Genomic DNA, 13,610 nt, shown 5'->3' on the forward strand with positions numbered 1-13,610 from the left:
CCGGGCGTGGGCGCGGAGCCGGGAGGGCGGGAAACCGGGGCTTGAGCGGGCAGCTGGAAATGTTTTCCCCGCGTCCTCCCCCTCTCCTCCTGTTGTAAGCAGGGAGAAACTTGGTGTGCACTGCACTCGGGGACGAGCCCTCCACTTCTCCGGATTGGTGTAGTAAAGGCTCTTGCTGGAAGCCGTCTCTGCAACTGCGGCTTCTTGCTTTTAGCCCGATAGTTGGTTTCGCCAAAATATGCCCGGGCGGGGAGGACGGAAAGGAGACCCTCTCTTTCATCGCGCTGTGCTCTCGGAGTCCGTGGGCAGAGCGGCCTACGAGTCCTGGCTCTGCACCTGCCGAGGACCCGAGCCAGTGCCTAAAAAAGAAGAGCGGAGGAACCGGCCCGCGCGGCCAGCTGGAGCGCTGGATACTCGCGCGGGGGGGGACAGGGGAGCCCGCGGTCGTCCTCACCCACGCCGGCCTGCGCGTGTTGCTGCCTCCAAGACCTGGGGCGTCCTGGCCAGATCAGGGTGCCAGCTCCCCGCCACCACCCCCACCCGGTTCCGGGGGCGTGGCTTGGCGTGGGGGCGGGCTTAAGTCGCCGCGGGTGTCTGACCGATCTGACAGGTCCCCAAATTCCTCCCCGCCGCCGGGTGCCCGCAGCGCGCTTCAGAGCGCCAGGGTGGCACGCGGCGCGTCCCTGGATCCGGTGGCGTCTCAGTCGACTTCCCCGCGGCTTCGGGCCTCCCTTCTCGTCCAGACCTTACACCCGCCGCACCCGCCGATCTTCTGTTCTTAGGCTTAGGGATCCGCACCAGTAGCTTCTCGGCGATCTCAGAGCTGTTGGCTTCGGAGCCCTCCCCACTTTTTCCGGCTCCCGCCTCCCAGCTCCGGGCCAAATGGACTCCGAAGAGCGAAGTGAAGGGAATGGGAACTGTGGGCTCCGACCCCTCGGAAGCGCAGCTGGAAGGGCTGACCTCGTCTAGCCGCGACTGGGACCCTGCCGCCCTCCCCCTTCCCCGAGGGATGCGACGGGCCAGAGCCAGCGCCGCGCGGTCAGTCCTCGCGCAGGAAAAGGAGACAGCCAGAGATGAGCCGAGGAGGGAGCCTCAGCAGCCCCCTGCTCCAAATTAACTGTTTGGTGACTTGTTAGCCCCGAGGCTACCACCTCTCCAACCCTTCCGCGGGGCACCCCACCACCTCCCCGTCCCCCACACCTCCCCCTTCTTTGTCCCCGCCCCCAGCTCCGCCCCGGCTCCCCATCCCGGCGCAATGGAGTTCTCCGAAGGGCTCTGCTCCAGCTACAGCGGCTAACTTCGCACCCGCCGCCGCCGCCGGTCACCCTCGGCCAGTCCTCCTGCAGGCGCCGAGTCGTGGGTGTCCCGAGCCCAGTGCCGCAGCCAGGACCCGCCCGGCGCGCAGCAGAAAGAAGCACGGCGCCCAGGCGCCTCTTGGAGAGCAAAGGCTGCGCCAAGACGCTGAGCCGAGGAGCGGCCGAGAAGCCTGAGCCCGAGAAGGGGGCTGCGTGGCTCAGAGCGCCGCGGCTTCTGCGGACACCGAGCCACCGCCGCCGCGCACCCCAGCTGCGCGGTTTGGCGGGAGGGCGGCGCGCAAGGACGCAGGGGTCTGCGGCGATCTTCCCGACGCCCTTTGCCCCGAGGAGCACTATGACCTGACGCGCGGGGCCTCCCGTGCAGGGCTCGCGCGACCCGGCGGCCGGGGATACCGGGGCTCGCCGCCCAGCTCCCGCCAGGCCGCCGTGGGGTCTTTGGGACCCCTTCCCCAGCTGCCTCCTCCTGGCTCTGCGCCTCCCCGCCTGCGGCCCGGCGCCATGGAGCTCTCCGATGTGCGCTGCCTGAGCGGCAGCGAGGAACTCTACACTATCCACCCGACGCCCCCGGCCGGCGACGGCGGGAGCGGCTCGCGGCCGCAGCGGCTGTTGTGGCAGACGGCGGTGAGGCACATCACCGAGCAGCGCTTCATTCATGGGCACCGGGGCAGCGGCGGCGGCAGCAGAGGCTCCGGCAAAGCCTCGGACCCTGCAGGCGGCGGCCCCAACCATCACGCGGCGCAGCTGTCCGGCGCCTCGGCGCCGCCCCTCTACTCGCTGGGCCCCGGGGAGAGAGCGCGCAGCACCGGTGGCACCAAAGTCTTCCCGGAACGCAGCGGGAGCGGCGGCGGCGGCGGGGGCGGGGGCGATCTGGGCTTCCTGCACCTCGACTGCGCCCCAAGCAACTCGGATTTCTTCCTCAATGGGGGCTATAGCTACCGAGGGGTCATTTTCCCCACTCTGCGCAACTCCTTCAAGTCCCGGGATCTGGAGCGCCTCTACCAGCGCTATTTCCTGGGCCAGAGGCGCAAATCCGAGGTGGTGATGAACGTGCTGGACGTGCTGACCAAACTCACCCTCTTGGTCCTCCACTTGAGCCTGGCCTCGGCCCCCATGGACCCGCTCAAGGGCATCCTCCTGGGCTTCTTCACTGGCATCGAGGTGGTGATCTGCGCCCTGGTGGTGGTCAGGAAGGACACCACCTCGCACACGTACCTGCAGTACAGCGGCGTGGTCACTTGGGTGGCCATGACCACCCAGATCTTGGCAGCAGGCCTCGGCTACGGGCTTCTGGGTGATGGCATCGGCTACGTTCTCTTCACGCTGTTTGCCACCTACAGCATGCTGCCGCTGCCGCTCACCTGGGCCATCCTGGCCGGCCTGGGCACCTCGCTGCTGCAGGTGGTCCTGCAGGTGGTCATCCCTCGGCTAGCGGTCATTTCCATCAACCAGGTAACTCCTGCCTGCCTTGCTCTTCACCCCCCACCCCCCACCCCCACACTCCCCTGGGTTATTTAGAAATAGCTTTCAGAGAGGCCGACTTTCCTTGCTCATTTGGAGGCCCCTCCCCCAGCCTGGCACAGTGCCTCGCACTTGGGAGGTCCTGGGTGTTGGTGGGATGGTATTTCGCTCATCTTAGAGGAGTTGGAACTAAATGATCTCTAAAGTTTCTTCCAGCCCTGCCCTTCTCTTCGGCTTCTGTGAGTAATTCTTCTCTGACATCAGCTAAGAAACAGCCTTCTTTCTGCTCTGCACGTGTCCCCCAGGCCCTGTAGTCTCTGGAGCAGGAAACAGAAGGGGAGGAGAAGCACCCCGATTTAGAAGATGACCCACTCCTTAACAGCTTTTGGTGTTGTAAGGGACTCTGGGATTCAGAGTTGGGTTTCTGTGTATCTCTGTGCCACAAACCCTCAGTTCTAGAAGTTAATAGCATTTTTTGAACACATAGCAATTGTTGGTGGGGACCCTACATATGTTATATCGTCCAGTCCCTCAGTCCCATGATACGTATTTTACTTGGGAATTCTTTACTGCTTCGGGGTTCTAAGAGGATATCTTCTCTTGTAGGATCCGAACCCAGTGCTTGCATAGATCAGCCTCATCTGGGACCGGTAGGGTAGAGAGGGAAGAGTCTTTGGCAAAGAATGCAAGTTTTGCTTGATTGATAAAGGATATTTTGATGTAGATGGTCTGAAATATGTAGGTGGAACCTGACCCTCCGTCGCTTTTCTTCCTTTCTTCCTGTCTTTCCTGCTAAATGTGGATGTGTTTCTGGGAACAGTGTTCCCATGGTCTGTGAAGGAGAAGGTAGATGGTGATTTTATTGTTGAAATTCATTAAAATCAATAGATAATTAATGGTCTGGAACTTTGTTTGCCAAATGCTTGATAAGTAGCAGGAGACTGAATTTGGGGGCTTCTCCATAAAAATGAGGGAAACATGTCAGCTGAAGTGTTTCCACATAGGAGGCTGACAAGAGGTGCTTGGACAGGGGCCTGGTTTTTATGTTTCTGCTCTAGGCCCAGCCTCTGTGCCTTTGGCTCTATAGGAAGCTTAAAAACTCCTCTTCCTTGTGTTCGGGTTTGAATATATCGTTGAATAACCAGGTACAACACCTCCAAAAATGGCTTGTGGTTTCTGGAACACAGACACCTATAGAAGGCTTTACCCATCATTGACCCTCTGGGTTTCTAGTGGATTTGGGATTCTCTCTTTTCTGATGGCTCTGTATCCATTTGCTCAGGTTACTTATCTGGTTGGCTGCTTTTACAGTGCTTTTTGAAGTCTCCCTGGGTAGAGCAGAGTATTATAAAGTACATGGCTGTGATCATCAGACATGAAATGGAGAGATGAGAGCCTCTTTGAGTAAGGGCTGACCAGCTGAACTTGTCCTTATAAGACAGTAATGAATGTTTTCTCGAAATCACTGTGAACCTTTAATATCCACATCTGATAAAGTCTCAATTTGGGATTGTGTAAAATATGTCTTCAGAACTGTGTTTCTCAGTCTTCACACGTGGATCTGAACCCCACTAGCCTCTGAAAGTCTCAGTTTCTTCCAAGCCCTCCTCCTTTTTTGCACTTTCTTTATTATGTATCTCCACATCATCAGACTCTCCTTCCCCATCTTGCTCCTTTTCCCCTTCTCTTCCTCCTCTTTTTCCTTCTTCTCCTCCTTTTTCCTTATCTTTTTTCACTATGAGTCGTTTTCACGATATATCACAGGTATCTGCTCATTTGCAGAAAATCCCACTGATCATAACCCACTGCTTTCCATGCAGTAGCCTTCCTTAGTACACATTGTTGAGAGACTTCATCAAGTAAGTTTGAATAGTATTTAGAATAACAACATCCCAAGTGGCAAATGATGAATATTTTCAAAGTTCTAAGTATAGAGACGCTTTGCTTGCCAAATGAATCCAGAAAGTAAATTTTGGCTTCATATTTGTTTTATGCTCTACTCAAATACTACCAGATGGGAGAAGATTAAAAATAACCCTAAAATGTCTTCCCACTTCCATCCCATGATAAACAGTCCTTCGATGGAAAACCAAGGTCCAGGTACCTGCAAACCAAGCTCACTTGACTTTCTGTTTGGGTAGGAGTTGTAGATGAACTGCAGTTTCCCAGTGGAATCAGCTTTTACCAGACTCCTGGGAACAGCCAGAGCGCTCTCCTCTCACTTCAGGTGCTGAAAAGACCCTTGTGGCTTTGGTTACCAAATGTTTTCCTTTGGCGCCCTCTAGAGGTCCAAGCTTCTTTCTTAGATCTTGCAGGTGGGTGAAGTGGAGAATTAATAGCTTTTAAAATCATCTTTGACACATTCTGCATGGAGCACTAGGTGTTATGCACAAACAGTGAATCATGGAACACTTCATCTAAAACTAATGATGTAATGTATGGGGATTAACATAAGAATAAAAAAATAAAAAAAAATCATCTTTGATTTTTGAATAGGTACTGTTTAGTTTTCCCTGTTTGGGAACATACAAGGCATGCCCTGCTAATGACCTCTTATAGCAATTAGAATAACATCCTAACTCCTTCCCATGGTCACCCGGTCCCCTTACAAACTGGTTGCTCCTTCTCTCTATAATTATGTTTCCTTCTGTTCTCCTCCTCAGGCTCCAAATACATAGTACCTTTTCCTGCTTTCAGAGATCTTGAGCTCTTTCCCCACTTCTTAGCCTTTGTGCTTGCTGCCTAGAATGATTTTTCCCAGGTCTTCCCATTATCCTGGACGCAGTTCACACGCCACTCCCTAGTGCTTGGCTTGTTCTGTTTTCTCCTGAGCACGTACACTGTCTGAAATTATTTTATTTGTTTATATTTGTTCTGTTTCTTCCCCCACCCCCACCCCCACAGGAACATAAACATCACCTAAGGGCGTAGATATCTATGTGTTTACCAGTTTATGCTCATCACCTAGAAAAATGCCAGGCACCCAGCATACAGACACTGAATGAACAAGACTGTTCAGTGCAGAGGTAATATAAAATATCCAAGCCACCTACTGTGCTAGTGAAAGTTTTCCATGTACACAATCACATGTAAGTTGTATGTGTGTAAGGCAGTCTTTTATACATAAACGCCCTTGGCAAAACCAAGGCACAATGATAATCCTTCACATACACACAATGCTTTACATGTAACTAAGGGCCTTTACATACATTATCACATCTAATGATGACAAACAGATGGCATCCTTCATTTTCATTTCATAGAAGAAAGAACAAATTTCTGGGAACTTTAAAGAGACATCCCAAAGACGGTGAGCCCAAGTGGTGAGAACACGATTCAAATCCTAACTCCAAAGTCATTCATTCTTAAGAAACTTTCTGAGAGTTTCTTTCCAAACCTACATTTGAATTGACTCAGCGTGAGGAATACCTGTTTCATTACTCAGGAGGACAATACCCAGTATAGGACACGAATGAACGTATAGTGAAAAAAGCCAAAGGGAAATCATGAGAGAAAAATGTCTGAATTTCTAGGCATGAACTCTTTGTGGCTAGCTCATCATCTTGCTCAGTTGGATACAAACTTGTCAAGTGAAGGCCATTGACACTGGAATATCATCTTTCTCCACATTTATCTTGATTCCCATTAGTGGATGGCTCACATTTAACTTAACATTTTCAAGAAGCAAGAAGCTACATGAGAGTGTGAAGTCAACACACCTCAGCAACTGTTCCACTTACTGAAAATGCCATTTTCAAAAGTAACAAATGAGTCAATGATTGCCTTCCCTTTACCCAAGCTACGAGAATCTGTTTCTGTTCTTTTCCTCCCGGCGGAAATTACATCCGTGGCTTGACAGGGTAACAACCAAGCTGCGAATCTCGGCAGATGCCCTATATGAAGAGACAGGGCCTTGTGTTCATTTAGATCATCATGTGCTTTCCACTGTGGACACAAGATGCAACTGGAAAAGGGCCACCCAGGAGGTCCTTGCCATCAGCACGGAGATAGCTTATGTTTTCTCCCCTCGGTGAACCGTGAGACCTAAATCATGGATTTCCCACCCAAACTAAGAGGTATTGTCCGTGGCAGATAAATAGGATCACCCATGTATGTTCTAGGTCCCAGGTGGGGATTGGAGATACAGAGGAACCTTCAGAAGGTTCAGAGCTCAGTTCAAAGTGTTGCTTTTCTATTCACCCTGACAAAGCTCAACTACAGGCAACACGAGGGCAGCAGCCATTCCTTCCTCAGGATGCCTCATCCACCTCAAGTTAAATCTGCTTCATGTCAGGTCACCAATAGGAGTGCCTTTGTCCAGAGACGACAGATTTTTTTCTCCACATCTTAAATTGTTTATCCTGCCAGGTCACTTTGTCCATCTAAACCTTGATTACAAAATCAGGTAATATGTATGAATAAAATATTAATAATAAGGGTCTTATTTGCTAGGTTCTTTCATGGCTCAGGTAAATCCTAAGGACTGTTGCTGTAATTCACATTTTACTCAACCTTAATTGCTGGTGACGGTAATGTGAGCTACTTCACATTTGAAGCTCATCTTGTTCTCATTCTTCAGCTCATTAGTGATAAAATGGTGAAGATCATTTGGTTATTGGAAAACTGAGAGGCAGCAGTATTTAACCAGAAAGATCCCTGCGTTATGTTTCCTCTTGGGGATTCTGAAATGTTAAAGCTTGTGGCTAATTAGTCTTCTGTACCTCTTGGTGAGGCAGATAAGCAGAATTGTCAGAGTGAAGGTGATTTCTCCAAGATAACTCTAGGAGCAAAATCAGCCAGGTATGCAAATCCAGGTTAGTTAGTGCTCAAGGTCATGCTGTCAGGTCTGAATTTCCATGCAGCATTTTCTTTACTGTCTTACACAAATCCCATCAAATAACAGAGGCTAGAGCCAGAAAAAAATACTGATTAAATCATGATCATTAAACTTGACTAATAATGAGGGACTTTTAGCTTACATTTGGCCTTTAAAAAATCCTTTGGGAGAAAATGCATTGTTTGTAGGGGTAAGATAGTGGTTAATGGTATGAGCTGGTTTGGGTCAGGTGAGAAGCAGCTTTTGTGCATGCTTTAGAATGCATTCCTGCTGATTTAGGGGCGCCTCGGTAGCTCGGTTGAGTGTCTGTTGATTTCCACTCAGGTCATGGTCTCAAGGTTGTGAGATCTAGACCCGCAGGGGCTCCGCATTCAGCGGAGAGTCTGCTTGAGATTATTTCTCTCCCTCTCCTTCTCTCTCTGCCGCTCCCCCTGCATGTTCACGCACGAGCGCACTCTCTCTCTCTCAAAATAAATAAATATTTAAAAATATAGAGAATGCATTTCTGATTATTTAAATGAAGGATTGGCTTCACAGTAAACACAGTCAGTATAATAGAATCACTAATATCTCTCCCCCCATTTGTAAAATTTAAACATAAGTGTATATTCTGTGTTCTTTGTCTAAATCTGCTAACTCAAATCAAATCAAAGGAATTGTATGACTACTTAATGTACAGCAAATGGCACGTAATTTAAATCATCCCAATTTGGTGGTTAGTATCAAGGTAAGTGCTCAATTCCAAAACACAAAATATCCGTTAAATGAGTGTAACTGGGTTTCTATTTAATTCACCTTGCTAGCTATGGTGTGCATTTTTTTAAAACTCCAGATAGAAACTCCGTTTCTGTACATTTTCCTTTAGCAAATTCATATAGGCTTAAAAAAAATAATTGCAGTGTCCCAGCGTGTCTCAGAAAATGTCTTTCAAAACCAGATTTGACTGTCACCATTCCCAAGAGGTTCCTCTGAATGCCAGGAAATGGAAATACTACTTTTTCATTCTTGTGAAAAATGCCCAGAGACTTTTTGGTTCTAATCCTTCCTTCCTTCCTCCCTCCCTCCCTCCCTCACTCCCTTTCTCCCTCCCTCCAGCTCTCCCTCCCTCCTTCAATCCCTTCCTCCCCCCTCCAACTTTTTTTGTGTGTGATGGAGATGTTAGGCTTTGCAAAGGATATTTTTAATGACTGCTGGAGTGGCCAGTTCAAGTCCTTCAGCCCTGTCCTGTACCCCCCTTGGCCCTAGATTTGCAAATAAGCTTGGTGCCTGTGTATTTAGAGATCGTTGTAAAATGATTGTAAGTTGTGTGCTTTGCAAGTTTGAATTATGAATTTGTTTTCCTTCATATCCGGTAATGTCACCTGACCGGTATCAGTGGGTCAGAGCATAATTAGATCAAAACCGGGAAGGCTGGGAGGACTTTTCCTTCTGGTGCAGCTGCTGCAATGTCGTGCTAAGTAGGACAAATGCATTAGTCATATTTACACCTTGATGATTGATGGCACTGTAAGAGCTCATCAAAAATAAGTGAAACCAAGTATAAGAAGGAAAGACTAAAAAAACAAAGCTTGTCTCACAATCAGTGTTGCTGGTAACGTGTAATCAGAGGATTCTACTACAATCATGCTGCCATGACATTTCACTGTTGTCTAAATATTTTTTGAGATGCTAATTTATTCATTTCACAAGTATATCTCTTTTAGTTGATCCTACATGGGTTTATTTTCAGAACATAGGAGATACTTGCAACATTCCTCTCAAACCTTTCCTCTTACCCACAAATGGGCACAATATTAATCCTTCAAGAAACCAGCAGGTCTAGAATCTTCAGCTGGACAGCATATCAGTTCACTTGACGTATGGCTTTTGAAGCGCGTTCTTTGCTTTCCCTGGGCTGGAAATCAAGGTAACAGAAACTGAAGGTTGGCAGATTTCTATGGTACATGGATTTGAACCTTAGTTAGCAAGAGGTTGGATCCTGGAAATAATGTCTTCCTTGGCTTTTCTCGGGGCCTGAGTGCAGGAACGCCACCTCACCCAGCCAGCCACGGCAGAGCAGTGGACGCCCGGACCATCTTCCCTGTGCTTTCCCAGGAAATGTAATTGGATTTACACACTCAAATTATATCAGGCGCGTTTTGTTTATGAAGGACTATTTTAAGGAGTCAGGTCAGTTAAGCAGCGCTTGGAAGCCAGCTCTTCTCACTGCAAGATTTCACTGTCAGCCCTGCAGGGTAGAGAAAGAACAAGGCAGATTAATTAACCACTGAGGTGCCAGACATTCTGAGGGAGGCCAGGCCATAGCCTGGTAGGAATAAAAGCCATGCTATCTGTAAATACAACCGTGTGACCACCTCCCTGACCAACAAACTGGGGTTATAACTCAGTGTGTTGTCAGATAAACCTGCCAGTCCTTGTTTCTTGGATATCTGTGATTTGATATTTGAATTTGAATTCGCTAGATCATGTATTTTCATACGTGCAATATCTTACACATTGCTTAGCTCCTGGGGATTTCTCTCCCTTTCATCCCATGTCTTGCCTTCTATGCCAAGATCTCTTTGAGGCACAAAATTCTCCGAAATCAGGAAATGATAAAATTCTACATGGTGAGGGACATGAGCTAGATGTGAAATTAAATCACATTAATGGGGTTTTTTTTAGGAGGAAACTTTAAAAACTGCCCTCTCTATGTAGAGTGCATACCGGTATAAAATTTTCATATAAAGCAAGAACTGTTGCCACTTCCTTGTGTAAACAACACATCTTTTCCTGTGTCAGCTACCTTTCCAGTTGACTGGAGGAAACCATTTCAAATCTTTTTTTTTTTTCTTTTTGGGATTACGTGTTGAATACACACGATTGTTTATAAAACAGAGATGACCAAGGATTAGGGAGTGCATAATCAAAATATATATAACTTTAACTTAGAACATGGGAAGATGAAGTGCCGCATAAGCAATTTAACAGAACAAGACCAAGAAAAAAGGAAGAACCCTCGGAAACCTAGGGATACAGGGATGTAGAAGAGATATGGTGGGTGTTCCCAAATGTCTGGGGTGCTGTCATGGTGAAGAGAGACTCGTTATTTTACGTGTCTCCTTGGGGACAGAATACGGATCAATTGATGGCCCCTATAGTGTGAGAGATTTGGGTTAAAGTGATGAGCTCCCTGTCATGGGGATTCTTCAAGGGAGAGTTGTACAGCAGTCCATCAGGGATGGCCTAAAGTAGATTCCATACCAGGCAGACTTTTCCTTAAGGTCAGTAGAAAGCCATTGGCGTTCATCTCCAAGCCATCAAGGCCTCTTTGTAGACAGGAAAAAGGAGAAGGCAAAGGGCAAAAGGCAAAAGGTTAAGATGGCCAATGGGCATTTGCCAACTGAATGGGTTGCCCTTCTAGGAGCTCTTCTGGATCCCTGCCCAATGACATCTGTACATTTTGGGGACCAGAATACTGACACTTAGCCACTCCATGGGTAAGACAGGGTGGCAAAAATAGATGAGATTTTACTGCATCTCAAAAAGTCAGGATTGCATAGGAAGAAGGAGAGAATGAGGAGTGAGTAGGTAAATTGTTCAACAAATATTTGTTGACTGCCTATTGGGTTCTAGGTTCTGGAGCCCAGCTGTGTACTGGACAGTCAAAGCTGTTGCTTTGACTGGAATTTGGTTAATATTTGACTGGAATTTGGGAGGGAGTTTGTGACTCTTGGTGCGGAGGTAGGGAGGTTTGTACCTGGTTCTTAGAATACATCTGGAGGGGCGTCTGGGTGGCTCAGCCGGTTAATCATCCAGTTCTTGGTTTCGGCTCAGGTCATGATCTCATGGGTCATGAGATTGAGTCCTGCATCAGGCTCATTATTCAATGGGGCGAATCTGCTTGAAAGATTCTCCCTCTGCCTGTCCCCTGCTCTCTATCTCAAATAAATATTTTTTTTTTTTTTAAAGACACGTCTGGAACACAGCATTCAGTAGAGATGTAAGTCTTTGGCTTTTTTTTCTATAGATGTTTAAAGCTTGAAAAATCAAAGCTGTGATGGGATGCTTTTAGGAGTTGTGTGAAAGGAAAGGTCAGATTCTAGAAGACATTGTGGACGGGTATGGATCTTCCTTCTTAGTGAAGAGAGTGTATGGGGACCCAAGAAAGGGCTAGAGGATTGGTTATTTAAGTAGTTCCTTTCCACAAACTGAATGCATCCCAAGCCTGGACTAGAAGATGTGGCAGGAGGGAGTGTCTGCCTCACGCTGGGGAGGGTCAGGCTGGTCTGCAGCTCTGGGCACACCCAGTTAGTCTGTGTTCACAGTAACCTCAGCTAAAAATTTGGGAGCTGCAGGAGACCCATTCCCACCCACAGGTAGGCAGACCAGGTACTCAGGTAAAGCTCAAATCCCTCTCCTTGGTACATTGTACACCCTGCATTTGTCCCCTATCAGAGCAATGTCATAATATTCCCTGGGAGCCCCTTGAGCTCAAGGGCAGTATTTTACTCACCTCTATGTTCCTAGCATATAGCATAGCACTTGGCCCATGGAACAGTTCTGAGCATGGTACTTTTAAACAAATGGAATGAATGAATGTTACATGACCCCCTCCTTTCCTCTGGCCCCCCACCCAGAATCACACAGTTGTCAACAGGGAATGAGTAACCAGTGAGAGAAGAGAAATTAGTTTCTCTAAGAAAGAAGAGAGAAATCAGAAGAGGAGGTCAGTGAGAAACCAGAAAACACATCAAAAGTTACCCCCTTCTGAAGTGCTTTGGGCTGGAAGCCCCAAGCTGAGTTTTTGCTAGACATGTGTTTAAAAAGTTATAGTAGACAACATGAAGAAAAATCCCAAGTGATCATCTAGATCATTTAAGTCAAAAAAGAAAGAAAAGGGAGAAAGAGGTGGGGAAGTACAGGCACCTAGAATATCCATTAAGTGTTTGTCCATTCGTGAAAATTTTAAATGGGTCAGGCCCATCCCCACAAAATAGAGTCTTAACAAGGGGCTCACCTCATTCACTTCCTTCTTGGTTCTTCAGTACCTTGGCTCTGAATCCCAACACCAACACCTTGCTCAGGTATTCTTTGAACACATCCCAAATGGCCCCTTTGGCCTGACTTCTTGTCACCAGTCAATGTTCACCTTCTAGCTTCATGCAGGTGCAGCTGTGGGCAAGAGGCGCTCTCATCTTCAGACCTCATTTCTGTCACTCCACACCAGCAGGGCTAGTCTGCCTCACTCCTAAGGGGAGAACATTGCACAAAACTGGTTGACTTTGCTGAGCATGGTGTACAGATCATTGCTTAGACTACTGTTCATTCCCCTCAGCTTAAAACTTAGCACAGAAAGGCTAGTTTGTACCCTAACTGGATCAGTTTATCTGTATATTGCCTCACGGCAAAATCAAGCCTGATTTTAGATGTTGGAGTCCAGTGCAATTAACTAAAACAGTCATCATGAAGTCCCTTAAAAGGATGAATTAAGTCTTCCCTTTTTGGAATTATCCCACGTAATTCCTCTTCTCTACTGTCAATTAGTTCAAGAAACAAAGTCAAAATCAAGAACAGCAAGCTTGTTTTCTTTTAAGTTCGAAGTCAAACTTCCCTCATTTCTTGGGTGAGCTTTCCTCGCCTGTTGGTGGTGGGCAGTGCATATGAAGATGGGTTCATGACCCCAACAGTCAGTTTCCGATGAACAGAGTCCCCCTCCTTCTCTATTTAAGAGACAGAGCTAGTTCTTCCCTTTTACCAAGTGAATAATCGCATCATAAGCAGTCCTTGGGGCCCTGCCCATGCCATTTCAGCCAGAGACCAACTCAGCTCTGTCAATGGACAGTTAGAGATATTTTTGAAATCATACATGTCTTTAAAACAAATTCTCATCCTATTTTTGCCATGATTTTTTTTTTTTTTCCTAGCGACTTTGACCAAATGGCTTTGGCTTCTTTGGCCACGCGTTTCTCTATGCCTAAAAGAGTTTTGTGAGTAGTGGAGAGAAATACAGGATCACA

The 13,610-nt window shown here is 47.7% G+C and overlaps 1 protein-coding gene across 1 annotated transcript in view; it reads left to right on the plus strand.

Annotated features, from left to right (window-relative positions):
• Positions 1-663: 663 nt before the first annotated feature.
• The window catches only part of ADCY8 (adenylate cyclase 8), a 227,586-nt gene continuing 214,639 nt past the window's right edge, over positions 664-13,610 (plus strand). Inside the window, exon 1 of the mRNA XM_064587441.1 lies at positions 664-2,765. Within this exon, the coding sequence (XP_064443511.1) occupies positions 1,815-2,765 (951 nt within the window). The 5' untranslated portion in view covers positions 664-1,814. The remainder of the gene's footprint in view (positions 2,766-13,610) is intronic.

The sequence above is a fragment of the Mirounga angustirostris genome, unplaced genomic scaffold, assembly GCF_029215605.1.
Source record: "Mirounga angustirostris isolate CCGP_5_RB_7025 unplaced genomic scaffold, mMirAng1.0.hap1 SCAF_4, whole genome shotgun sequence".
Taxonomy (NCBI): Eukaryota; Metazoa; Chordata; class Mammalia; order Carnivora; family Phocidae; genus Mirounga; species Mirounga angustirostris.